The sequence below is a fragment of the Oncorhynchus tshawytscha genome, linkage group LG06 (assembly GCF_018296145.1).
Source record: "Oncorhynchus tshawytscha isolate Ot180627B linkage group LG06, Otsh_v2.0, whole genome shotgun sequence".
Taxonomy (NCBI): domain Eukaryota; kingdom Metazoa; phylum Chordata; class Actinopteri; order Salmoniformes; family Salmonidae; genus Oncorhynchus; species Oncorhynchus tshawytscha.
In genome coordinates this window covers 17,563,580-17,591,164 of record NC_056434.1, presented here as the reverse complement: position 1 = coordinate 17,591,164, position 27,585 = coordinate 17,563,580, and the positions used below count along the sequence as shown (strand labels likewise).

At 44.0% G+C, this 27,585-nt stretch overlaps 1 protein-coding gene across 2 annotated transcripts in view; it reads left to right on the top strand.

Annotated features, from left to right (window-relative positions):
- The window catches only part of atp13a3 (ATPase 13A3), a 52,243-nt gene extending 27,618 nt beyond the window's left edge, over positions 1 to 24,625 (top strand). Inside the window, exons 2-31 of one of the 2 annotated variants that reach the window (XM_024423161.2) lie at positions 4,031 to 4,115; positions 4,366 to 4,539; positions 5,116 to 5,295; positions 5,490 to 5,560; positions 5,720 to 5,803; positions 6,661 to 6,730; positions 7,463 to 7,597; positions 8,220 to 8,292; positions 8,612 to 8,743; positions 8,891 to 9,067; positions 9,217 to 9,374; positions 9,575 to 9,763; positions 9,915 to 10,127; positions 10,402 to 10,521; positions 10,772 to 10,789; positions 10,892 to 11,045; positions 13,552 to 13,797; positions 14,508 to 14,680; positions 15,137 to 15,259; positions 15,353 to 15,432; positions 15,551 to 15,593; positions 15,705 to 15,814; positions 15,991 to 16,087; positions 16,231 to 16,303; positions 16,452 to 16,629; positions 16,935 to 17,119; positions 17,301 to 17,389; positions 17,549 to 17,629; positions 20,336 to 20,428; positions 21,284 to 24,625. In XM_024423161.2, coding sequence (XP_024278929.1) covers positions 4,065 to 4,115; positions 4,366 to 4,539; positions 5,116 to 5,295; positions 5,490 to 5,560; positions 5,720 to 5,803; positions 6,661 to 6,730; positions 7,463 to 7,597; positions 8,220 to 8,292; positions 8,612 to 8,743; positions 8,891 to 9,067; positions 9,217 to 9,374; positions 9,575 to 9,763; positions 9,915 to 10,127; positions 10,402 to 10,521; positions 10,772 to 10,789; positions 10,892 to 11,045; positions 13,552 to 13,797; positions 14,508 to 14,680; positions 15,137 to 15,259; positions 15,353 to 15,432; positions 15,551 to 15,593; positions 15,705 to 15,814; positions 15,991 to 16,087; positions 16,231 to 16,303; positions 16,452 to 16,629; positions 16,935 to 17,119; positions 17,301 to 17,389; positions 17,549 to 17,629; positions 20,336 to 20,428; positions 21,284 to 21,496 — 3,783 coding nt within the window. In that variant the 5' untranslated portion in view covers positions 4,031 to 4,064 and the 3' untranslated portion in view covers positions 21,497 to 24,625. The remainder of the gene's footprint in view (positions 1 to 4,030; positions 4,116 to 4,365; positions 4,540 to 5,115; positions 5,296 to 5,489; positions 5,561 to 5,719; positions 5,804 to 6,660; positions 6,731 to 7,462; positions 7,598 to 8,219; positions 8,293 to 8,611; positions 8,744 to 8,890; positions 9,068 to 9,216; positions 9,375 to 9,574; positions 9,764 to 9,914; positions 10,128 to 10,401; positions 10,522 to 10,771; positions 10,790 to 10,891; positions 11,046 to 13,551; positions 13,798 to 14,507; positions 14,681 to 15,136; positions 15,260 to 15,352; positions 15,433 to 15,550; positions 15,594 to 15,704; positions 15,815 to 15,990; positions 16,088 to 16,230; positions 16,304 to 16,451; positions 16,630 to 16,934; positions 17,120 to 17,300; positions 17,390 to 17,548; positions 17,630 to 20,335; positions 20,429 to 21,283) is intronic. The other variant, XM_024423162.2, reaches the window with a different exon arrangement.
- Positions 24,626 to 27,585: the final 2,960 nt, after the last annotated feature.

Below are 27,585 nucleotides of genomic sequence, written 5' to 3'. Positions count from 1 at the left end.
ACAGAACGAGCCGTATGACTGGTAGCATTGTCATGCTGGAGGGTTATGTCAGGATGAGCCTGCAGGAAGGGTACCACATGAGGGAGAAGGACGTCTTCCCTGTACCGCACAGTGTTGAGATTGCCTGCAATGACAACAAGCTCAGTCCGATGATGCTATGTCACACCGCCCCAGACCATGACGAACCCTCCACCTCCAAATCAAGCCCCGGCGAAACGCTCATTCCTTAGACGATAAATGCGAATCCGACCATCACCCCTGGTGAGACAAAACCGCGACTCGTCAGTGATGAGCACTTTTTGCCAGTCCTATCTGGTCCAGCAACGGTGGGTTTGTGCCCATAGGTGACGTTGTTGCCGGTGATGTTTGGTGAGGACCTGCCTTACAATAGGCCTACAAGCCCTCAGTCCAGCCTCTCAGCCTATTGCGGACAGTCTGAGCACTGATGGAGGGATTGTGCGTTCCTGGTGTAACTTGGGCAGTTGTTGCCATCCTGTACCTGTCCCGCAGGTGTGATTTTCTGATGTACCAATCTTGTGCAGGTGTTACATGTGGTCTGCCACTGCGAGGACGATCAGCTGTCCATCCTGTCTCCCTGTAGTGCTGTCTTAGGCATCTCACAGTACGGACATTGCAATTTATTGCCCTGGCCACATCTGCAATCCTCATGTCTCCTTATAGCATGCCTAAGGCACGTTCACGCAGGTGAGAAGGGACCCTGGACATCCTTCTTTTGGGGTTTTTCAGAGTCCGTAGAAAGGCCTCTCTCGTGTCCTAAGTTTTCATAAATGTGACCTTAATTGCCTACTATCTGAAAGCTGTTAGTATCTTAACGACCGTTCCACAGGTGCACGTTCATTAGTTGTTTATGGTTCATTGAACAAGCATGGGAAACAGCGTTTAAACCCTTTACCATGAAGATCTGTGAAGTTATTTGGATTTTTACAAATTATCTTTGAAAGACAGGGACTGAAAAGGGACATTTCTTTTTTTGCTGAGTTTAGTTTGGAAAGAAGAATAAGAGTTCCTGTGCAACACTGCTTCATTTTAGAATGTGATACTAGGGCTGGGCGGTGTACCATATTTTACGATATACAGGTACTGATGCTCGAACCGGTTTGGGTTTTTACTTTATAGCGGTATTTGAATGTTTTGTTTTGTTAAATGTTATACGCTGTGTGTAACGTCCGTTTTTATAGATTACGTCGCTACTTCAAAATCAAATGTTATTGGTCACATACACATGGTTAGGAGATGTTAATGAGAGTGTAGCAAAATGCTTGTGCTTCTAATTCCGACAGTGCAGTAATATCTAACAAGTAATCTAACATTTCCCCAACAACTACCTAATACACACAAATTTAAATGGGTGAATGTGTCACGACTTCCACCGAAGTCAGCTCCTCTCCTTGTTCGGGCGGCGTTCGGCGTCACCGGCCTTCTAGCCATCTCCGCTACCTTTTTCATTTCAAACGTAAACCTTTTACCTTATCATAAGTAGTCATAATGGCAAATTATTAAATCCTTCCAATTGAAATAAAACAAACTTTTTAGTTACGAATAGAACTTTAATTAAATGGGTTGACTCTTCACATGGGATGATTTCACTGAACAACAAAAGAAAGGGAATATTGAATGATCCCCAATGATACATTGCATCTCCCAAAAACATTTTCAACATACATCTGTAAAATTATAGTCCAGAAACTTAAGCTTTGGTTGTCTTCCTCTCAGGCTTCCATATCTTCTCCCTGGACCTCCTCAATGTCCACCTCTTGAACATCAGACTCTGAGGTCTCATCTTCACTGTCACTTTCCAACCTTGTTGAGGATGGCTCGTTGTCATGCTCAAAAAGCCTCAAATTTGCCCAGATGGCCACCAATTTTTCAACCCTTGTATTGGTCAGCCTGTTGCGTGCTTTGGTGCGTGTGTGTGTTCCCAAACAAGGACCAGTTGCGCTCTGAGGCGGCTGATGTTGGTGGGATTTGGAGGATGATTGAGGCAACAGGGGAAAGAGCCTCAGATCCACAAAGTCCCTTCCAACAGCTGGCTGATGAGATATGTTGGCACGACTGCCATATTGTATCTCCATCCCAAAGCCCTTGCTTGGAAGTGTACTTTGCCAGACTGTCAAGAACCTTGCCCTCATCCAGGCCAAGGTGGTGGGACACGGTAGTGATGACACCATAGGCCTTGTTGATCTCTGCGCCAGACAGTATGCTCTTGCCAGCATACTTGGGGTACAACATGCATGTAGTGGTGTGTATGGGCTTCAGGCAGAAGTCTTCACGCTTTTTGAAGCATTTCAAAACTGCAGTTTCCTCTGCTTGGAGCAACAGTGAAGTGGGCAGGGCAGTATGGATTTCTTCTCCTCCATCTGCAAGCAGAGTCTGAACATCAGGATGGCATTGTCTCCCTCAATCTGTGCAATGGCTACTGCAATATGTTTCAGGAGTTTCAGGCTGCTTACCACTCTCTCCCAAAATACATCATCCAGGAGGATCCTGTTGATGGGGCTGTCCATATCGGCAGACTGTGATATGGACATTTCTTGGAGAGACTCCTCCACTTTAGACCAAGCAGCCTTCATGTTCACAGCATTGTCTGCCACCAGTGCAAATACCTTCTGTGGTCCAAGGTCATTGATGACATCTGCAATGTAGAGTCCGGTGTGTCTGTTGTCCCTTGTGTCTCTACTCTTGTAGAATGCTGGTTGAGGGGTGGAGATGATGTAGTTAATTATTCCTTGCCCACGAACATTCGACCACCCATCAGAGATGACTGCAATACAGTCTGCGGTCTCTATGATTTGCTTGACCTTCACTTGAACTCTTGAACTCTGCCTCCAGCAAATAAGTAGATAAAGCATGTCTGGTTGGAGGGGTGTATGCTGGGTGAAGTACATTCAGAAATCTCTTCCAATACACCTTGCCTGTGAGCATCAGAGGTGAACCAGTTGCGATACACAGCTTGAGCGAGACAATCATCGGCATTTCTGATTGTTCCTCCATTGAGCCTACAACACTTCTGAATCCAGGCGTGTCATGATTTGTTGCTATCTATAAGGTATCTATCTGATTCATCATTTTCACCTCGAATAGAAGTAGCGGGACTTTTGTCAGAGGTTGCTTGTTGTGAGCGCTGAGAACTTTATACACTTTGTTGCATTCTTCACACATGATTTAGCACAGTATTTGCAAAATGTACACAGCTTTTCCTTATACATTAGCTGCAGTGAAATGTCTCCACACATCAGATAGTGCCCGTGGCATTTTCCTGTAAAGATTAGAAGAAGAAAAAATGTTTCCCCAAATAGAATTCCATCTACAGATAAATAGTTAAGGAATTTTACAGATGTATGTTGAAAACGTTTTTGGGAGATGCAATGGATCATTGGGGGTCATTCAATATTCCCTTTTTTGTTCAATGAAATCATCCCATGTGAAGAGTCAACTCATTTAATTAAAGTTCAGTTTTTTTGTTTTTTCTATTGGAAGGATTTAATCATTTGCAATTATGTCTAGGTCAAATGTTTGTCTCCATATGATATGGTAAATATATCCAATGCAAATAAACATCTACATTTTAAATGGTATTAATATTAATTCCCATATATTCCCGTTAATTCCCACATAGTTTCCACCTCCTGAATATTCCCCAAAATGTGCAACCCTAATAGTGAGTAATATGTTTGGAACATCAAATCACAATAATATTTCAGTATCAAATACATATTGTATTGGCAACTAAGAATCGTGATTATATCGTATCGTGAGGTCCCTGGCAATTGCCAACCCTAATGTTTGCTCCCAAATATTCAAGCCCTGTCCGGTCTATTCTAGTTCATCATTCATTCAGATGTCTGTGTGTATATGGTTCTGGTTTCAGTCACTACACTAGTGGTGTGGTTGATTCACATTCTAGTATGCACTGGGTTGGACACATACTCTGGGATATACTTTTCCTCTCGTACTGGGGAAGACTCACATTCTCATGTAGTGGTGTCATTGTGTTCTTGTTTCAATGAAGCTGTGCTCTGTGGCCTTGGTGACTTATCTGCAGAATGGAGAAGGAAGAACTGAAGATCGTGAATAAGGATGAGGAGGATGAGATGGTGTGTTTTCTTATTTTACCTCTGAGTTCTTTTCCCTCCCACTCTTCTTTTCCCTCCCGCTCTTCTTTTCCCTCCCACTCTTCCTACCCCTCCCGCTCTCTCGCAATTTCTTTCCCGCTCTGAATTGCACATATGCCAACGCCTAATAGTTTATCAAATGGGATACGAACTCATGTTAAAACTTGACTCAAACTCCCCTGATGACCCCATATGAACTGCCATTTTAATCGTCCCCTCTGGCCCCCGCTAGGAGCTCCAGGGGTACCGTGTGTGTCGGTGGCGTGTGGCAGTGGTGAGCCTGGGGGTGCTGTGTACAGGGGGTTTCCTCCTGCTGCTGCTCTACTGGATGCCAGAATGGTGTGTGAAGGCTACCTGCACCCGGACCACCGTCAGAGAGGCCGAAGTGGTGTTGCTCCAATCAACCGTAAGCCATTCTGAATATTTTCACAAGACTTTAAAGTAGACATATCAGCCACCAATTTGTAGTTCATTAGTGTATTTTTAAGTATCTTATTAGCCATTTATTAGTCCTTAATTAAGTGTTGTCTTATTCAAACATAAGTCATGTGTTATTGGACAATCCTTAATAACCATCTCCACACCCATGAGCAAAAGTTTATAAGGATTTCCTGACACTGGATTTGTGTAGGTTCATGAAATACAGCCAACATTCAACAAAAAATGTGACGTAAACAATTAGCATCGAAACTTCCATGGTAATCACAATGGCCACTTTCAGGACACACGTCACCATTCAATACTTATTGGGAATCTTATCAATCATATTAATGTTCCTTCCTACTGTAGGATATGAGAGAAGTTGACTTAAGGTATCAATCTGACTTTTTGCACCACCTGTACAAACATGTATAATGCATCAAAATCTAAATGTCCTTCACTGAATCGTAGGCTCTTCACATACGAAGGAAATTTAGCTTCACTGTCCAAATACGTGAATACCAGAGAACCTGTCACCGCTGATGGTATGTGTGTGTCTCAGGATGACTTTAAGCGCTGGTTCCTGGCCAAGGTGCGTGTGATGCTGGCCCCTGGAAGAAACCCCTTTGACAGCCTGGAGACCCAGACCACTCCCCCCATGACCAATGGACACTCCCCCCACCCCTCAGACGGCTTCACCCAGGAGTTAATCAGGAAGTACGCAGAGTACCAACCCACTCAGGTAATACCACTCGATGGCACACACAATAACACACATCTGTCTTTTTGCTTTCTTTACTAGTTTCTTTCTCACATACGCTCACGCTCAAAAGTATATATCTTCATGGTCAATGAAATGGGAAGGGAAAAGCACAAATCAAAAAAGTTTCTGCCTTAGTTATTTTTGCTAACATTCTTATTTCTTTCTCCCTTCAGATTCGCTATTTTACACTCCATAGCACAAAGTACTACTGGAACGACGAGGTCCACAATTTTGAAGTATTAACGTAAGCAATTTAACAGACCATTATTATAGCTAGTGACCTGGATACTTTCCAAATGGTTTGTGTAATGCATGTCCAAGCAAATATTCTAATGGAGGCCTCGTTTCCCTTCTTTCACTCACTCACTCACACACACACACACACACACACACACACACACAGGGGCCTGGAGGACCGGGAGGTGACCTGTTCCACCGTCCACTCAGAGCACAGCACGGGGCTCACCAGCAACCAGCAGGAGTACAGGTAACTTATACCAAACACCTTGTACGGTATGTATGGTTTGAGCAATGTGATGTGTTGAGGTTAAATTCACCCCATAGGAATGCTTGGTTTTGGTGCATTAGCTAAGTCACTCAAAGGTGGTACTGGTACCCGCAAAATGTATATTGTTACTCTATTACACTTAACCCTGGCCTTCCTACGGTAGATTCATTACCCCCATCCCCCACTGCCAGACTTCACGGTTGAAAGCAGATACTGCAGGCCACAGCAGCCTCTCTGTCACCTTAGACGCCCAGACTTCACGGTTGAAAGCAGATACTGCAGGCCACAGCAGCCTCTCTGTCACCTTAGACGCCCAGACTTCACAGTTGAAAGCAGATACTGCAGGCCACAGCAGCCTCTCTGTCACCTTAGACGCCCAGACTTCACGGTTGAAAGCAGATACTGTAGGCCACAGCAGCCTCTCTGTCACCTTAGACGCCCAGACCTCACGGTTGAAAGCAGATACTGCAGGCCACAGCAGCCTCTCTGTCACCTTAGGCGCCCAGACCTCACGGTTGAAAGCAGATACTGCAGGCCACAGCAGCCTCTCTATGCCCTGACAACACCTTCTAATAGCCCTGTTGGGTGTCAGTCTGCTCAGAGCTGGCCTTCTGTTCCCCATGTGTCACTCACCCAGCATCTAGAGGGAGTGAGTGTGTTCATGTGTGTGACTCTGACCTACTTAATGTAGCACTGTTAGTGTCACACCTTATCAATGGATTTATTAGACACATTGTGTCTGTGTGTGTGAGAGACAAACATTTGTTATAAAGTTGAATGAGTTGTTAGTTTGAACTGTAAATGTTAAACCTTTGTTCTCTCGTGCTTTCCCACAGGAGACTGTTTTTCGGAGTGAATGAAATTGCAGTGAAAGTGCCTTCAGTTTTCAAGCTTCTAATCAAAGAGGTATGAGAGGTTTTGGGTGTAAATGTGAATACGGTGTTCATACCCAGTACTTAAAGGATGCTTGATTTTCTTACCAGAGCTCATTTTCTCTGACACCTAATTGATAACATAAGTCTATATGAATTATTTACATCCAAAGGTGCCTATCAAAATCAATAGCTAATTTAGCTGAGATAATGATCAAGATAATGAGCTCCTGTGCCTGGCATTTTAATGGGAAAGTTCTGTTGAATGGAAGCCAACTTGGCTTTAAGCTTTTTTTTCTGACCAGACAGATTTAGATTCTGAGTTGTTGCAGGGAGGTTGTCTTTAGTCTAATGAGTGAACACTGTGAACAGGGCCAACAATGGCAGTAAAAACAGCATTTTCCACCTCCGCAGTTCCGCTCAGCTCCTTATTGTCTTTCTATTTCTCTGACGTCTCTCTCGCTCTCTTTGACCCCACGGTCTCTGCGACAGTCTCCATGTCTCTGTGCTCTGTCTGTCTCCCTCACTCTGTATGCTGCACTCTCTGTATAAAGAAACAAATTGAACCATATGTGTCGAGGTATTTCACATTTATACCCTTTTCCCACTATTGAGCCAAACATGACATATTATGGTTAGCCTGCTATAGGGCTTAATCAGGCATTATTCTAGTGAATATCAAAGTGGATGTCTTGTTGCAGCTTGTTGTTTTGAAGAAGTTGTTTGACATGCCTCTTTCTTTCCCTCCTTTCCTTCCCTCCTGCAGGTCCTCAACCCTTTCTACATCTTCCAGCTCTTCAGTGTGATCCTGTGGAGCGCTGATGAGTACTACTACTATGCCGCAGCCATCGTCTTTATGTCGGTCATTTCCATAGCTACCTCGCTGTACACCATCAAAAAGGTATGTCTGTCCCCGCCCCTTGGTCTCCTCTTATTTCTTTACTTACCTACGCGCACACTTTTTTTTCTCAGCACTATTGGTTAGAGCCTGTAAGTAAGCATTTCACTGTAAGGTCTATGACAAATACGTGACAAATAAACTTTGATTTTGATCTATCCCTTTTTGTCTGTCCTCTCTTTCTCAACCCCTCTCATCCCCAATCTTATTATTCCTTCCACAATTTGGAAAAATGTATTCAATAATCAAAAGGTGAGTCTGGGGCCTTTCTGAACTGGCTGGAACCAGGCTGAATTAGGCTCATCTGGACTAAAACAGACTTTAGCCCCCTCCCCACTCTAGGGCCCTGGGTTCACCCCCTTACAATCACAATGCATAAGTAGAGAGATGGAGGGAGGTGAAGGGGTGGAGGCTTCACCTGGGGCCCTAGGTTTACACAAAGAAGGAGATCGCCCCCTTAGAATCACACAGCATATGGAAGAGGGAGATAAAGAGAGAGGTTGGATGGATGGGGAGGGGGCAGCAAAGGCTTCTCTGGGAATTTCAAAGGACATTGAGAATCTATTAACTGGTTTTGTAGCACCTGATGTGTGGTTATGCTTATTGGCTGTTCTCTCCTTTTCAGCAATATGTCACGCTTCATGACATGGTGTCAGCACACAGTATTGTCCGAGTTTCAGTCTGCAGAGCCAGCAACGGTTTGTCTAATATAACTCACTAACTAAGATTTCATGCACTTTGACTAGTGTTCAATTCACCAGTAGAACGGCACACTTATCCGTGTGTGTGTGTGCGCTCCCACAGCGGGCTCAGGCTGTGCATGTGATGCCTCAGCATTTTCCCCCTGCTGCCCAGAAGGGCGTGAGTAATGAGAGATGTTCTGAACAAGACTGGGGCTCTGACGCACAGAATACCTCTTTTATCCTCCTCCCTTCCTTCCACTTCTCTCTCCCTCTGTACTTTCCCTGCATTCTCCTCCTCTCCACACCTGCTCTCCCCTCTGTTGAATCCTAATAGACATCGAGGAGGCCCTGTCCACTGACCTGGTGCCCGGCGACGTCATGGTCATCCCTAGCAATGGGACCATTATGCCCTGCGACGCGGTGCTGATCAGCGGCACCTGCATCGTCAACGAGAGCATGCTGACAGGTGAGACTTGGAGATTATGCCTTCTCATTCTCTCACTGCTGGTCACTTGCCAAATACAGAATTCTAAAATACATTTATTTGACATTTGTGCAAAGCCTCACACAACACTACACTCTGTAAATACCTAGCTCTTCCCCCTCCCCCAAGGCGAGAGTGTGCCAGTCACCAAGACCAACCTCCCCAACCCGGGCGAAGGGGACAAGGAGGGTGACGCAGCTTACAGCATGGAGGAGCACAAGAGACACACCCTCTTCTGTGGCACGCACGTCATACAGACCCGCTTCTACTCAGGGGAGCTGGTCAAGGCAGTGGTGGTCCGCACAGGTTAGCCGTCTGTGTGTCCGTTCGTGTCCTCAGTCACAACACACACAGTATGCCTTTTCAAATTGTTGTACGATCATGATCTGATTTTGGATAATAAAATAAGGAGTGTTTACCATATTCTGAATGTAGCTCCTCCTCCATCCCCCCAGGTTTCAGCACAGCTAAGGGCCAGCTGGTGCGCTCCATTCTGTACCCCAAGCCCACCGACTTCAAGCTGTACCGCGACGCCTACCTCTTCCTGCTGTGCCTGGTGGCTATAGCTGGCATCGGCTTTGTCTACTCCATCGTCCTCAGCATCATGAACAATGTACTGGGCCACACAGTACACTATACTCTGGCTGGGCTGGGGAGGGAGGGAGTGGGAGGGAGAGTGACTAGTCCTATAGAGGCTGTAGAAGGTTTCTAGGTCACAGTGGACTATTATGGCTAGTTAGCTTCACGACCAATTCAATCCCTACAGTAACCCCTGCTGTATTGTCATTTTTTTCCTTGTCTACTGTACCCCAGGTGCCAGCCAAGACCATCATCATTGAGTCCCTAGACATCATCACCATCACTGTGCCCCCCGCGCTGCCCGCTGCCATGACGGCAGGCATCGTGTACGCCCAGCGCCGCCTCAAACGCATCGGCATCTTCTGCATCAGCCCCCAGAGGATCAACATCTGTGGCCAGCTCAACCTGGTCTGCTTCGACAAGGTAGGCACACACACACACACACACACACATTGGTAGAGGAGAGGCTGTGCTGGGGAAACTAGTCGTGGTGTGGTGATCCGGTATGGTAATCGCCCTGCTCAACAGTTAGTGCTATATATCTCCCCTATTCACTTTGTGCCTTTGTCTTCAGACAGGTACACTCACAGAGGATGGATTAGACCTGTGGGGAGTCCAGAGAGTGGAGAAGGGGACTTTCCACCTGTCAGAGGAGAATGCCTACAAGGACACTCTGGTTAAGTCCCAGTTTGTAGCCTGCATGGCCACCTGCCACTCTCTTACCAATATCGATGGCAAGCTGTCCGGAGACCCTCTGGATCTGAAGATGTTCGAGGCCACAGGCTGGGTGAGTGACTGAAACTTTACCCTTAATCTCTAACCTGTGTGTCCTTCACTCTTTCTTTACCCAAACAATGTGTTTCATGCTCAGAAATGTTGACTCAAAATATGTTGCTTTGAGAGATTTTCCGGCTTCTATTTTCAGACATGTATTTGCTTCTCCCTGACTTTCAATGTTGTTCCGATCACACTTATGGTATCCATTTTGAGATGCTGGTCAGCTGAAATCTTGACTTTCGATGCTGCTTAGATTTTCTAATGTTGACTGCTCTCCCTGTCAGATCCTGGAGGAGGCCACTGAGGAGGAGACCTCCCTCCACAACCGTATCATGCCCACCGTGGTGCGGCCCCCCAAGCAACTGATGCCCCCCGAGCCCGTCATGTCACCTGAACAGGACATGGTGCGAACAGGTTACCCCTCCTTAGAGCAAGGCTCAGTGCTGCCCCCAATGGACACACACCCTCAGCATTGATCATGTCTCCTTCATCACATGTTGATTTGGTCTGTTGCTGTTAGCTCTTTGTCATGTTAATCATAGTTCTGAATGGTATCTGGATTTTCTATGTTCACATTCTATGTTGCTCTCGCATTCTTTGAAATGCACTGTTTGACTGTACGTTCACTCTATGTTCTTGTCTTTTACATTGTAGGAGCTGTATGACTTGGCGGTAAGTAGTGCTATCTCAAGTTTTTAATATTTATTGTACCTTTACGTAGAGGTGAAAGATCTGGAGGTTAAAGGTCATTCTGTGTGTTGTGTCCTCATGCAGTCGGCCTATGAGATTGGTATCGTGCGTCAGTTCCCCTTCTCCTCGGCGCTGCAGAGGATGTGTGTGGTGGCCCGTCTGCTGGGGGAGAAGCGCATGGATGCCTACCTCAAGGGGGCGCCAGAGGTGGTGGCCAGCCTCTGCAAGAAAGACACTGGTTGGTCTCTTAACTGTTTACTCTGAATATGCTTATACACTTTGCAGACGCTCCTATTGAGAAGAAGTTACGGTCAGTGTAGTAATGAACGAATGCTCTGCTACTGAATTGTTAGTCCCTTGGTCTAACCAAGTGAGATAATTGACCGCTTTGATGTCAACGGTGTAGTGGCATGATCAAAGACCAGCAGTTTCAAAGGTTTACTGCCTGGAATCTTGTCTTTTCCTTCATTTCCAAGAAGTTTCTGAACCCATCTCTCACTCTCTCTCACACACACAAACAATGTCTATTTAAGGGCTATATTGGCATGGGAAACCAATGTTTACTTTGCCAAAGCAAGTGAAATGGATAATAAACTATAAAACATTTACTGAGAACATTACACTTACACAAGTTCTAAAATAATAGACATTTCAATGTCATATGTCTAAACTCAGCAAAAAAAGAAATGTCCCCTGTCAACTGCGTTTATTTTCAGCAAACTTAACATGTGTAAATATTTGTTTGAACATAAGATTCAACAACCGATACAAACTGAACAAGTTCCACAGACATGTGACTAACAGAAATGTAATAATGTGTCCCTGAACAAAGGGGGGGTCAAAATCAAAAGTAACAGTCAGTATCTGGTGTGGCCACCAGCTGCATTAAGTACTGTAGTGCGTCTCCTCCTCATGGATTGCATCAGATTTGCCTGTTCTTGCTGTGAGATGTTACCCCACTCTTCCACCAAGGCACCTGCAAGTTCCCAGACATTGCTGGGGGGAATGGCCCTATCCCTCACCCTCCGATCCAACAGGTCCCAGACGTGCTCAAAGAGATCCGGGCTCTTCACTGGCCATGGCAGAACACGAACATTCCTCTCTTGCAGGAATTCACGCACAGAACGAGCAGTATGACTGGTGGCATTGTCATGCTGGAGGGTTATGTCAGGATGAGCCTGCAGGAAGGGTACCACATGAGGGAGAAGGACGTCTTCCCTGTAACGCACAGCGTTGAGATTGCCTGCAATGACAACAAGCTCAGTCCGATGATGCTGTGACACACCGCTCCAGACCATGACGGACCCTCCACCTCCAAATCGATCCCGCTCCAGAGTACAGGCCTCGGTGTTACGCTCATTCCTTCAACGATAAACGCAAATCCGACCATTACCTCAGGTGAGACAAAACCGCAACTCGTCAGTGAAGAGCACTTTTTGCCAGTCTTGTCTGGTCCAGCAACAGTGGGTTTGTGCCCATAGGCAACGTTGTTGCCGGTGATGTCTGGTGAGGACCTGCCTTACAACAGGCCTACAAGCCCTCATTCCAGCCTCTCAGCCTATTGCGGACAGTCTGAGCACTGATGGAGGGATTGTGCATTCCTGGTGTAACTCTGGCAGTTGTTGCCATCCTGTACCTTTCCGCAGGTGTGATGTTCGGATGTACTGATCCTGTGCTGGTGTTGTTACACGTAATCTGCCACTGCGAGGACGATCAGCTGTCCGTATTGTCTCTTAGGCATCTCACAGTACGAACATTGCAATTTATTTGCCTGGCCACATCTGCAGTCCTCATGCCTCCTAGCAGCATGCCTAAGGCACGTTCACGCAGATGAGCAGAGACCCTGGGCATCTTTCTTTTGGTGTTTTCCTCAGTAGAAAGGCCTCTTTCGTGTCCTAAGTTTTCAGAAATGTGACCTTGAATGCCTACCGTCTGTAAGCTGTTAGTGTCTTAATGACCGGTCCACAGGTGCATGTTCATTAATTGTTTATGGTTCATTGAACAAGCATAGGAAACAGTGTTTAAACCCTTTACAATGAAGATCTGGATTTTTACGAATTATCTTTGAAAGACAGGGTCCTGAAAAAGGGACATTTCTTTTTTTTGCTGAATTTATACAGTGTTGTAATGATGTGCAAATACATAACATGAATAAACATAAATATAGGTTGTGTTTACAATGGTTTTTGTTCTTCACTGGTTGCCCTTTTTCTTGTGGCAGCAGGTCACAAATCTGCTGTGATGGCACACTGGTATTTCACCCAATAGATATGGAAGTTTATCAAAATTGGATTTGTTCTTTAATTATTTGTGGGTCTGTGTAATCTGAGGGAAATATGTGTCTCTAATATTGTCATACATTGGCAGGAGGTTAGGAAGTGCAGCTCAGTTTCCACATCATTTTGTGGGCAGTGTGCACATAGCCTGTCTTCTCTTGAGAGCCAGGTCTGCCTACGGCGGCCTTTCTCAATAGCAAGGCTATGCTCACTGAGTCTGTACATAGTCAAAGCTTTCCTTAAGTTTGAGTCAGTCACAGTGGTCAGGTATTCTGCCACTGTGTACTCTCTGTTTAGGGCCAAATAGCATTCTAGTTTGCTCTGTTTTTCCAATGTGTCAAGTAATTATCTTTTTGTTTTTCTCATGATTTGGTTGGGTCTAATTCTCCTGTCTCTCTCCGTCTGTGCGTCTCTCTCCGTCTGTGCGTCTCTGTCTGTCTCTTTGTCTCTCTGTCTGTGTGTGTGTAGTTCCAGAAGACTTTGCAGAGGTTCTGGAGGACTACACCAAGCAGGGCTTCCGGGTCATCGCCCTGGCCCACCGCCGCCTCGAGTCCAAACTCACCTGGCACAAAGTACAGAATGTCAACAGGGATCAGATGGAGGCCAACATGGAGTTCCTGGGGCTGATCATCATGCAGAACAAGCTGAAGGCTGAGACCTCCGGGGTACTGCAGGACCTCCGCAGGGCACACATCCGCACTGTCATGGTCACTGGTGAGAAAGCTGGCACACCAACATGTTTAACATATAAACAGACATTCCGTAACACACTAAATCTATCCTTCCTCCCTGCAGTAGACTTTACTTTTTGTTGTCGTTTTCAAAGTTTGATGGGGGTATTCCTGGAATCCTGACGAATATAGTTCTGGGTCTTGCAGCTTAACAGGCAGAAAGCTCCAAAGTCCAGCCTGTCCCCCTCTTTTTTTCTCTCTCTCTCTTTCTCTCTTTTTGTCTCTCGCTCGCTCGCGCTCTCTCTCTCTGTCGCTTTCAGCAGTGTAAATGTAATCAAACTATCAGATAGAATTTCAGCGCCCGCCAAGTCCTTTCATGCAGGTCGCTGGTCCAGAGCCAGTACCCGCAGGCCACCCGATCCCACTCACAACCCCTACCCAGGTTTGGAGTGTCACAATGGGGAGAGCGCCAGGACAATACCCCTGTCTCACACTCGAGGATAGAATGAAGTCCCCTCTTAGGAAATTATTTGTTTGGAGTTCCCCCTCATGGTTTTGAATAGGTTTGTGCTTAAGGGCAACATACACGGAGTATACCAAACATTAGGAACACCTTCATAATATTGAGTTGCACACCTTCCCAATGACATCAATAAGGGATCATAGTTTTCACCTGAATTAATCTGGTCAGTCTGTCATGGAATGTGTGTTTTTAATGTTTTGTATACTCAGTGTAAAACATCTCTCCTCCAGGTGACAACATGTTAACGGCCATCTCGGTGGCTAGGGACTGTGGCATGATTCCCCCTCAGGACCAGGTCATCATCGCCGACGCGCTGCCCCCTAAAGATGGCCAGGCGGCCAAGATCACTTGGCGCTACGCAGATAACCCCAGCAAACATGTGGGCAAAGCACCACGCCTGGAGGTGAGGGACCCCTGGTGGTGGGTGTGGCTCATTACAGCTCCGACAGACACACACACACACACACACACACACACAAATGTACACACACACTGATCCCCCTTAGATCCATGCAGGAAAACATCAGAACTCAGAAATTGCCCAGTGAGCACACGCAGCAGGAATGGATGGATGAATGAATGTGTGTGTTCTGTGTTCCAGACACTGGCACACACAGAGGTCACACCGCCAGCCAGTCATTGTGTCAGATTGTATCTAGATGCTATCAGGGATATGTATATTTAGTGGCATACCTCGAGGTCTCCACGTCAGTTTATATGGAAACTGAAGTTGTTCGTCTCTATCTTGAACGATTGTTAATCTACAAAGGCCATGTTGTACCATTCAATCATTTACAAGATGTCATTCTTCCCTTGCTCACCTGCACCTGCTTTTCCCTGCCCCTTCCTGTCCCAACAGGAAGTACAGATCAATCTAGAGGATGTGCATCACACTCAAAAGCCTCAGGACCAGTACCACTTTGCTATGAGTGGCAAGTCCTTTGCTGTCATCACCGAGCACTTTCAGGACCTGCTGCAAAAGGTACACCACCCCTCCATTCCCCTATAAACGCATAGCTACTGCTGTTGTGATTTGGTTGTGTCTAATGCATTGTTGTTGACCTATCTGGTGTAGTTGGTGCTGCATGGCACCGTGTTTGCCAGAATGGCCCCCGACCAGAAGACCGAGCTCATTGAGGCACTGCAGAGTGTGGAGTGAGTAGAAACCCTGTTGACTCAGTTCACCCTCTTCATAGATCTTTTCAAATATTTAAACATTTCATTAATTACATTTACCACAGTCAAATGATCTTTTCTTTTTCCCCATCTGCAGTTATTTTGTGGGCATGTGTGGAGACGGCGCAAACGATTGTGGTGTAAGTACAGACTCTTTGAAAGCATGCAAATAGAAGTAAAGACACCATCATTCCTTTAAATGTTCTTGTTTCTGACAACTTTCTACCGTCTCCTCCACCCTCGCTCTCCAGGCTTTGAAGAGGGCTCACGGTGGGATCTCTCTCTCTGAGCTGGAGGCCTCTGTAGCCTCTCCCTTCACTTCCAGGACACCCAACATCTCCTGTGTGCCTAGCCTCATCAGGTAGGCCTGCCCTGGACCTCGAGCACCACAATACTACCCTACACCATCAGCTGAACATGGCTAACAAACTAACACCATCCTACTACCAAGCTTCCAGGCTAATCAGTCAGCCTTATGAACTTGCATGCTGACTCACTCGTTTGCGCCGCAATAAAAAACGACTCTTTTTTCCACAGAGAAGGGCGAGCGGCTCTCATCACCTCCTTCTGTGTATTCAAGTTCATGGCCCTCTACAGCATCATCCAGTACATCAGTGTCACCCTGCTCTACTCTGTGAGTACAGTACCCCTCCTTTAGTCTCTGCACTCCTGTCAGGAGAATACCTCAGAGATCCTATTAAATATGTCATTCTATGGATATTACTCTCTGGTGTATACAGTAGCTGACCTCTGACCTTCTCTCTCTAACCCTGTCAGATCCTCAGTAACCTGGGAGACTTCCAGTTCCTCTTCATCGACATCGCAATCATCCTCCTCGTAGTCTTCACCAGTAAGTAAACAACACCAGTTAGATGGAGCATTATGTTATTGCAAAATTCCCTTTTTTGATGCTGCAGACATTACTTGTTTGATCTAGTACCAACTTTCTATCTTCTGGTTCCTTACTTCTCTTTTTCTCTCCCACCTTCTCTGTCCAGTGTCTCTGAACCCAGCGTGGAAGGAGCTGGTGTCGAGGCGTCCCCCCTCAGGTCTGATCTCAGGCCCTCTGCTGTTTTCCGTGCTGACTCAGATCCTCATCTGTCTGGGCTTCCAGACCATTGCCTTCCTCTGGGTCCGACACCAGGCCTGGTACCACATCTGGACGCCACAGTCCGAGTGAGTCCAAGTTCAACCCCCACAATAACTACTGGACCTATTCAAAACACACTATTTGGAGGATGGCTGTATCAGTCTAAAATCACAAATAAGACACCTGTAACAAAACACCAATTGGACCAATGAGACAACTGTACCAGACCCAAAACAAACCAATAACCAACTGTAAACACTAACATTAGCCGTGATTGTCTTCCTGTATGTCATTACCTCAAAGAGTAGGGACGTCGCCAGTAAGCTTTTGACTTGTAAAGCTGCTTCCTGCAAAACATCTGTGTGTGTGCCCTGTGTGTCTCCTCTCCCAGTGCCTGCAACTCGTCCCTCCGTGCCAACTTGGGGCCAGAACACAACTCCTCAGAGGAGAGGGACGACCACAACATCAAGAACTACGAGAACACCTCCCTGTTCTACGTCTCCTCCTTCCAGTACCTCATCGTGGCCATCGTCTTCTCCAAGGGGAAGCCCTTCAGACAGCCCAGCTACAAAAACTGTGAGGATCACTACTTACACCAATGTTCCCACATACCTACCTGAAAATCAGATAAAGGTTTAAGTGTTGGTTCTAAAATCAGTTGACGGATTGAGATTTGTTGAAAGTGCAACATTGGGGGGAGTGTCTTTTGCTGTGTGACTGACATGTTGGTTTTATCGTCTCTCTTCCGTCTCTGCAGGGCCTTTTGTGGTGTCATGTATTGGCCTGTACATATTTATGTTCTTCATCATGTTTTACCCTGTGTCTGCTATCGATGAATTCCTAGAGGTGAGTTGACGTCAACCATGAGAGACGAGCTTTATACAGATATTAGCCTCAAGCTTTGGTTGAATTGAGTCCTACAATAGTGACATTGTGAATTAACATGGCACTGCTCCACTGTCTGTTAAATGTACTCTTGTGAATCTGTTTCTCTTTTTTATATAGATTGTGTGTGTTCCGTTTGAATGGAGAATCACTCTGTTCTTCATCATCATAGTCAATGCAGCCGTGTCTGTATTGGTGGAGGTAAGACACACACACTAACGCATGAACATCAAAGTGAGATGTGCGCTGTCCATTTTGCATTATTCTGAGCTCTCTTTACACCATGTTACATAGGTCATTTTCTCATGTACAATTTTTGTTTTGTCATGCAATGTTTTCATTAGTGGCACTTAGTTTCAGTCAGGTGCTGGATTGTGTGTTGACTGTTTCCTACCGACTGGAGAGTGACTGGCCTACTGACCGACTGGAGAGTGACTGGCCTACTGACCGACTGGAGAGTGACTGGCCTACTGACCGACTGGAGAGTGACTGTCGCAGAATATTAACAGATGAAGCTGAGGGCTGAGCCAATGTCTGTCTGACATACCATTTGACTACCTTTTTCATTATGAAAAAGCCAGACATTCTTCATTGTCTTTCATTGATGTAACCCAATGAAACTCTACCTTTTAGCGGACACATACACACAATTCCTCCCAAAAAACATTCCTTACCCCAGGACTTCAACGGGTGACTATCCAGGAACATAAGGAACACTCAATTTCTGCCTAGATTTGACATTCATTGACGGGATATACAAAAACAGGCTTAAAGTTTTGGCTTAATCGCCTTCATCGCATAATTCCTACCTGTAAATACAACCTGCAATCACCACAGTGACTGCCATACTGTAGTCCACTCATTCAACCTAATGGGTGGTTGGTTACACACCTAGTTCCTTTTCTCTCTCAATCTCCAGGTGTCAGAAAATGATGACCTAAAGATTTGTGGCCCAATGATAATGGCTCACCAGTGATTTAATATTATAAAATGTCCCTGGCTTACCCTGCACAGTAGAGTAGTAGCACTACAGTGCCTTCAGGAAGTATTCACGCCCCTTGACCTTTTCCATGTTGTTACAGTCTGAATTTAAAATAGAGAAGAAAACATTTCACTGGCCTACACACAATACCCCATAACGTCAAAGTGGCATTATGTTTATTTTGACTAATTAATACAAAATGAAAAGCTGAAATGTCTTGAGTCAATAAGTATTCAACCTCTTTGTTATGGCAAGCATAATTAAGTTCAGGGATAAAAATGTGCTTAATAGGACATGGACTCATTGTGTGTAGTACTTGTGTTAATATGATTTGTTAATGACTACCCCACACATACAGTTTATCTGTGAGGTACCTCAGTCGAGCAGTGAATTTCAAACACTGATTCAACCACAGTTTTCCAATGTCTCGCTAAGAAGGGCACCTATTAGTTGATGGGTAAAAATACAAAAAGCAGATATTGAGTATCCGTTTGAGCATGGTGAAGTTATTCATTACACTTTGGATGGTGTATCAATACAACGATACAGGTGTCTTTCCTAACTCAGTTACAGGAGGGGGGGGATTAAACTGCTCAGGGATTTCACCATTAGGCCAATGGTCACTTTAAAACAGTTTGCATTTAATGGCTGTGATAGGAGAAAATTGAGGATGGATCCACATTGTATTTACCTCACAATACTAACCTATTTGCAAGAGTGAAAAGGAAGCTTGTACAGAATATTCCAAAACATTCATCCTGTTTGCAACAAGGCACTAAAGTAATACTGCAAAAAATGAGGCAATGAAATTCACTTTTGGTCCTGAATGCAAAGTGTTGTGTTTGGGGCAAACTAATACACTCTCCATATTTCCAATGCATCTTGTGGGTATACTTGTAATCATTAAGGACTGGAGTAAAATAAGAAAAAGTCCCCAAAAAAATGGAATGGAGCTAAGCACAGGCAACTACCTGGTTGTCTGCTTTCCACCAGACACTGGGATATGAATTCACCTTTCAGCAGAACAATAACCTAAAACACAAGGCCAAATCTACACTGGGGTTGCTTACCAAGAAGACAGTGAATGTTCCTGAGTGGCCGTGTTAGTTTTGACCTAAATTTGCTTGACAATCTATGGCAAGACTTGAAAATAGATGTCTAGCAATGATCAGCAACAATTTGAGAACTTGAAGAATTTAGAAAATTCTGTGGGCAAATATTGTACAATCCAGGTGTGCACAGCTCTTAGACTTACCCAGAAATACTCACAGATGTAATCACTGCCAAAGGGGATTGACTCAAGGGTGTGAATACTTAAGTAAAATAGATAGTTCTGTATATCTTTTTCAATAAATGTGCAACATTTTCTAAAAACATGTTTTTACTTTGGTATTGTGTGTAGATGGGTGAGGGGGGAAAACATTTGTAATGCAGGCTGTAATGCAAAAAAAATTGGAACAAGTCCAGGGGTATGAATACTTTCAGAAGACACTATATTACTGTGCTGCTCTTATCCCCCCTCTTGAGCCTCACAAGCCCAAGAACAGCTTAGCAGTGACAAAATGGTGCTCTCTCCAAAGCTGCCAACCTCACTCCCCAACCAATGACATTCAATGGATAATCACCAGCAACGGATCTGTCACAAAACAAAATCATCACAACAAATTCCAAAAAGCACCGTTCTTCTGTTGTAGATGAAGTTAACACTCTCTCGCTTTATTTGTTTTCATTTATTTTGAGAGTAACTCCTTTTGCCTATCATCACGACTAAGGCACAGCCCTGAAATCACCCTTAATGTCCTTTCAATAGTTTGACTATTCAAAAAAAACGAATGTACAAAATCTTCTTGAGAGACGCTGTGTGATCAAGTAGCCACTCTACTCTTTGTAATTCTTTCCTGCCCACTGCGCCTATTATTCCATAGACCCTCGTCCTTGACGTCGTCTTATGGAAGCTTGTCTTCAGCCGAGACAAGCAGGGCGGCTATGGCACCACCCATGCCGCTCCAACAACACAGGTTGGGAAATCTGACGCTCCTCCTCTTCCACCGTCGCTTTTCACCTCCCCCTGTGCCCCCCTCTTCTTTCTTTCCTTCATTCTATATACCCTCCCCAGACCTTGCATGTGCAGACCTGATTGTGCTCTGGCCCCTCTTCTGCCCCCTGGTGGGTCGCCTGTGTTATTACTCTCCTCTGGGAACAAGATTGCCCCAGTCTTCCCTCCTATCTAAAGCTCCAGCAGTAGTACAGATATTGCTCCAGTAAGCTCCCCCTGTTGCATGTACCTCACAGCTTTCCTGTAAGCCGCTAAGAGTGGAAATAGCATGGCCTAGATCAGGTATGTATACACTGCAGGTTAGCTGGTATGTCCCACACAGTCACTCTTGGCCTCCTTCCATATGTAGCAGGTAAAATGGACTCCCATTTCCAATTGCAAATAGTCACAATGACCTTTTTTTCTGAACTGCAGCATCTTAGCTTGTCTGCTTGTTTTGAGGTAATTCTCTGGCAGAAAAACTTCAATCCCCAAAACGTATTGCAATGCTGGATGTTAATTTGAATGGCCTAAGAACATTTTCTGTTGAGGGGAAAGTTCCCCAGGAAATTATTTAATTGTCTCAATTATTAACCATTATAAAACAATGTGCATTCTGCAATAAAGTGAACCAATCTGAATCCCATCGCTACCTTCTTTTGGTTATATAGTGCATGTGGTGACATAAGCATGTGATGTCATTCTACTGTCTAAAGGCATGAAAAGAAAAATCTAATTTAAAGGGATCAATTGGAAAGGGAATGAGTGGGGAATATTCATTGTTTTCTTTGCCGTTTCCTTTGCCCTTTTCTCATCGTTGTTATCGTGCTGTTTCCAGGGGGGCATCGACCTCTGGGGAGCCAAGTGTCTGTCGTGGCTGTGCTGCCGCCGGAGGAAGGTACCCAAGGCGCGCTACATGCACCTGGCCCAGGAGCTTAGCGTGGACCCCGACTGGCCCCCCAAACCCACCACCACCACCGAGGCCAAGCACCCACTGCCCGGCAACCCCCCTGAAAATGGCTCCTCCTACCAGATAATGGCCGACTCCTAGCACCCCCCCGCCCCACTCTTGGCTAAAGCAAAAACACACACTCCCAACCAAAAGGACAAAAAGAAACAGTGGTCTATGGAAAGAACAAGGCGAAAGATGGGGTGATGGTAGAAAAGGATTTTGGGGTGAAGTAATGGTAGTGTGGATCTCTCCATGCTCTTTGCTGCTCAGATCCAGCACACTGTTCAGACCCTGGCTGGTCTACGTAACCCTCACCAACCAAACCCCTCAACCTGCCACCACCCCCTGGTATACAATGGTTTGTCTACTACACAAATACACCCCCAGTATGGTCTACTCTATATCCACCCCGCCTTCAGCTGGTCTACCTGCAGTCCAAGAGTCCATGTTGTCCACAGGCTGGGTCCTGTGGCAGAGTCAGACCCCTGTGTCATTATTATGAGTTTAATCATTGCCTCACTGCTTTTTAACCCTTGCAGAACTATGCAGCGAACTGACGAAACTCCAATCGTAGTCTTAAAACGGTAATGATTTTTACAATTGTAATTGGTATTGCCGTGATTCCTCCATGAGCTCCAGACCTTCTCGCATTTTTGCTTTTGTTTGTAAGCAGCCACCAGCCATCTCCACTAACATGGTTATCATACAGGGGACTTGAAGCATGGATGTGCATGAACCCAGCTCCGTTTAGCCATTGTTATATGGTGGTTGGAATACTACTGCTTACCCAACAGTACTGTAGTATTAATATTGCTGAACAGGGACCAGAACCTTTTTGTATTATGAAACTAGGCATAACAAGAGGCAGTATGCAAACAGCTTGGAATCACAGGTAGCAGCAACCCACCCCCCTGCATGTAGAAACCATCTAAAGGCAAATAGACTTGCAAAATCATGTCAAACTGGCCTCGCATGGGCTAGCGTTGCTCCACATGGAGAAGGTCTGTCTTTAAAAAAGAAAAAAAATGATATGATAATGGTGAAAGGCGAGGCATTGTGAAATTCATTACCTAGCCGTATGCGTGCGCTCTCTCCATACAACCATGCAACTGGCAAGATACTGTACTACCAATGTATACTCTACTAAAGCCATGGTAGCATGAATGTATTGTATTAGCATTGCTCACTGCACAGTCAAAAGAGAAATCAAAGGGCTTAAAACTCATTGTCCATCAGAGGAGGCTGCTGTGTAGAGATATAGGATGACGTGCTCATTGTAATGGCTGGAATGGATGAATTAATTTCATTCCAACCATTACAAGTCCGTCCTCCTATATCTCCGCCCACTAGCCACCATTGTTGTCCAAATTCTCAAAGATACAATACACACTCTGTCACTGTATATATTTTCTCAACAGTTTATTTCATAACAGAAAATGTACATTGTGCATTGCTGTCCAGCCTCATGATGTGTTGTACATGTCATATTTTCTGCCAGTCAGTCATAAGCCAGTCTTTCTCCTCATAGTAGCAGGTCGTCACATATCGTCAGAGATCCTAGTTTGTGTTCATCTGATGTAAATATTTTATTTGATGACATTCCAAATGTGTGTCAGAATTGCCGGAAACACAATACTGAGAGGTATCGCTAAGAATGCAAGTTCAAATCTTTAAATATGATGTATTTACTTGGTGTTAAAGGTCCAATGCAGCTGTTTTTATCTCAATATCAAATCATTTCTGGGTAACAATTAAGTACCTGACTAACCAGGTTTACATCCAACCTTTTTATGCAAGTAAAGTACATGTCGGATAAAAAATGTCATGACAGGCCTGATGGAAACCATTTTTTCCGGGAAACTTTCCAAATGTCGACAAAATAAAATCCGCTAGACAAGGTGGGATCAGTAAAAATTATTATGCGGGGGAAATAGTAATGCTTTTATGATATAGTAACCATCATATCGATGTGAACTTGGAGTCACGCGATGACGTGTAGTCCTCCCACTAATACTCATCAGGAAAGCATGCAGTTTGTTACAGATCTAAATAATTGATGATGAACTTCAAAGGGTGGTGAAAGTACAAGTAGATGCGCTTAATTCTTTCCAGTAAATATCGAGGGGCTTATTTTGGTGACATAATTCATCCTTGGCTGCAGTTTGACAAATAAAAATAGTCTTGCTCCTTTGTCCATAATAATAATCTCATTTAGGCTATATGTGAGCTCTAAGCAAAAATGGCTTCTTAGCAAATAGCAATTTTGCTGGGAGTGTTCCGAGTGGAGCAGGGAAAACTGAGAATGAGCTATTATTTATTGGCAGAGGTTTTGACCTCTTTCTTTTTGGTCTATTAACTAATTTACCACCTGGTGGAGTCACCAGGCAGGCCAAAACTCCACCCCAACAGCTCTTATACTAAGTGGTTATCATTTTTACAAGTTCACAGTATTATCCCAAGCTCAGTGTGAAAATATAAAACAGAGAAAAATCACGTTTTTGACTTCACTGGGCCATTAAGGCAAAGTGTTAACTCATTTTATTTTTCAGATTCACATTTCAATTTCAGGAATGACAGCAACAGATGTCCTAGTTATACATTATTTGCATGATCAAATCTTCCAGATCTCTACTAGACATACTACCGTTCCAAGGTGTGGGGTCACTTAGAAATGTCCTTGTTTTTGAAAGAAAAACACTTTTTTTGTCCATTAAAATAACATACAATTGATCAGAAATACAGGGTAGACATAGTTAATGTTGTAAATGACTATTGTTGCTGCAAACAGCGGATTCTTTTCAAATGGAATATCTACAGAGGCCCATTTTCAGCAACCATCACTCCTGTGTTCCAATGGCACATTTTTAGCTAATTAAAGTTATTTTAGAAGGATAATTGATCATTAAACCCTTTTGCAATTATGTTAGCACAGTTGAAGACTTGTGCTGATTTTAAAGAAGCTTTTAAACTGGCCTTCTTTAGACTAGTTGAGTATCTGGAGCATCAGCATTTGTGGGTTCGATTACAGGCTCAAAATGGCCAGAAACAAATAAGTTTCTTCTAAAACTCGTCAGTCTATTCCATGCTAGAAATTGCCAAGAAGATCCCGCACAACGTTGTGTACTACACCCTTCACAGAACAGCACAAACTTTCTCTAACCAGAATAGAAAGAGTGGGAGGCCCCGGTACACAACTGAGCAAGTGGACAAGTACATTAGTGTCTAGTTTGAGAAACAGACGCCTCACAAGTCCTCAACTGGCAGCTTCATTAAATAGTACCCACAAAACACCAGTCTCAACGTCAACAGTGAAGAGGCGACTCCGGGATGCTGGCCTTCTAGGCAGAGTTCCTCTGTGTTCTTTTGACTATCTTAATCTTTTCTTTTTATTGGCCAGTCTGAAGTGGCTTTTGCTTTGCAGCTCTGCCTAGAAGGCCAGCGTCCCGGAGTCGCCACTTCGCTATTGACGTTGAGACTTGTTTTTTGTGGATACTATTGAAGCTACTAGTTGACGACTTGTGAGGCATCTTTCGCAAACTAGATACTCTAATGTACTTGTCTTCTTTCTCAGTTGTGGCCTCCCACTCCTCTTTCTATTCTGGTTAGACAGTTTGTGCTGTTCTGTGAAGAGTAGTACACAGCGTTGTATGGGATCTTCCGTTTCTTGGTAATTTCTCGCATTGAATAGCCTTCATTTCTCAGAACAAGAATAGACTGACGGGTTTCAGAAGAAAGTTTTGATTCTAGCCATTTTTAACCTGTAATCGGAACCCACAAATGCTGATGCTCCAGATACTCAACTAGACTAAAGGACAGTTTTATTGATTCTTTAATCAGAATGACAGTTTTCAGCTGTGCTAACATAATTGCAAAAGGGTTTTCTAATGATCAATTAGCCTATTAAAATGATAAACTTGGATTAGCTAACACAACATGCCATTGGAACGCAGGACTGATGGTTGCTGATAATGGGCTTCTGTACACCTATGTAGATATTCCATTTAAAAAATCTGCTGTTACCAGCTCCAATATTCATTTACAACATCAATGTCCACAATGTATTTCTGATCAATTTTGTTATTCTAATGGACAAAAAATGTGCTTTTCTTTCAAAACAAGGACATTTCTAAGTGACTCAACTTGAACGGTAGTGTATATTGTTCCTGATATTTGGAGTGTTGGTAATATGACACAGGTGATTTTGGAGCGTTGGTAATATGACACAGGTGATTTTGGAGTGTTGGTAATATGACACAGGTGTATAAAGAATGCACAGTAGAGAGCACATTCTCCAGGAATATCCAGCAATTTTGGTCATTGACAATATATGACCAGGAACAAGAGTACATCCTCCTGTGACAATTAACCTGTTTCTGCAAACCAACTCTAGATTGAATCCATGACAGTTCTGCTTTTAGTAAAGGTATATTTACTCAATGTTTCTGAAGAATGATTTACATTGGTGTTGATATTTAATTATGTTGAGGGGATCTTTCCTAAATATCTACAAGATGCAAATTTTTATTTTCAGAACAAAATGTTCAATTTTACATTTAGTTATTCAAATTAAAAATGTAATTTTTGTTGAATGATTATAGAGTAAAAACATTTTAAATGTTTAAGTGGTTGTAAACAAGTCATGTTTCCAGAAAGTTCAAAAAAGCCCACCTCCAAATCAGACTGGAACATTATGGACTTTTTAATGTTAATAATACAAAGAAAATTGGACTAGCTGTATTTTTAAAAATGTACATTTACAGTATGTGTTTTTAGATGTACCTTCAAAAACATTGTTTAGAGATGTGCTTGAAATATGGATAATGCGCTTATATCGAAGGGCTGTAGTGGTGCTTTCTACTCTCGGTACTGTTTTGTCACAATCAGTTGTTTGTACACTTTTTTTGTTGTTGTAATGTTTGGATTTCTTTCCAGTGTTTTGTCACTATCAATGTTATGGAACAAGCGATGCTATGTGTTTATCTTCCTGAATCAGACATGAGTCCATTGGGCATTTCTATAATTATTTAAGTCAATGATGTTGAGGTGCAATTGTCTGATACTACTAGGGCCCTCAAACTAAACTTTGGACCTCGAAGCCAGTTAGCCTTTTTCTTCTTTCTCTCCATTGTTCCCCTCTAATCAGGGACTGATTTTAGGTGTGTGCAATTAATTATCAGGTAGAACAGAACTGGTAGGCGCCGGACCTCGTAGGGAAGGGGTGTCAAACTCCGTCTGTGGAGGGCCTAGTGTCTGCAGGTTTTAGTTTTTTTCCATTCAATTAAGGCCTAGACAACCAGGTGATGGGGAGTTTTTAGTTAGTGACCTTAATTCATAAATCAAGTACAAGGGAGGAGCGCAAACCTGCAGACAATGGTCTCTCTGAAATGAGTTGGACACATGTCGTAGGGTGAAAGTTAAATACCCCTGCAATAGGGCTTGTGACCTAACCAGGGAAAAACTGGGGTCTAGTTATCTCTAAAGCAGGGGTGTCAAACTCATTCCATGTAGGGCCGAGGGTCTAATGGTTTTTTCCTTTCAATTTGTGTCCAATTAAGACCTAGGCAGTTCCCAACTAATCAATAACCTTAAATTTAGCAATCAAGTACAAGGAAGGAGTGAAAACATGCAGACGCTCAGCCCTCCATTAAATTAGTTTTGACGCCTGTGCTCTACAACGAATATCTAGTCGTGAGAAATATCCTCTCAGTGCTCACTGTAAACGGTTACCATGAATCTAATGATTGAAGTAAGGGATTCTATTAATATATTGGCACCTCAGCTCGACAAACACTGTTTCTGGGCAGAAATATTCTGACCTTTTAGCTCAATGTTCATTTTCACTAGCACCTGTCACATTAAACGTGTAAACCATGCTTTGAGTTTTATATACGCTGTCTGTCTTTTTTGTCAAATCTCAATGTTATAGGCTGAAGAATGTGCATTGCTGTGGATATTGCAACCGGTATTCTCTCTCTTGTCTAGAAGGGATAATTTTGCTGCTAGGGGAATGATTCAGACTAACCTTAATGCTTCAACTTTCAATCAATGATGATTACCCTAAAACTTGCAAATAGTTAGTATGCTTCCTCATTTTCCCCTTCACTTACAAAGAATCTATCTGCTAAATCAAAGCGATTAAGTGTATGTTGAAATTCTTTTTTAAGGTACATTATACCACCTGTTGACAT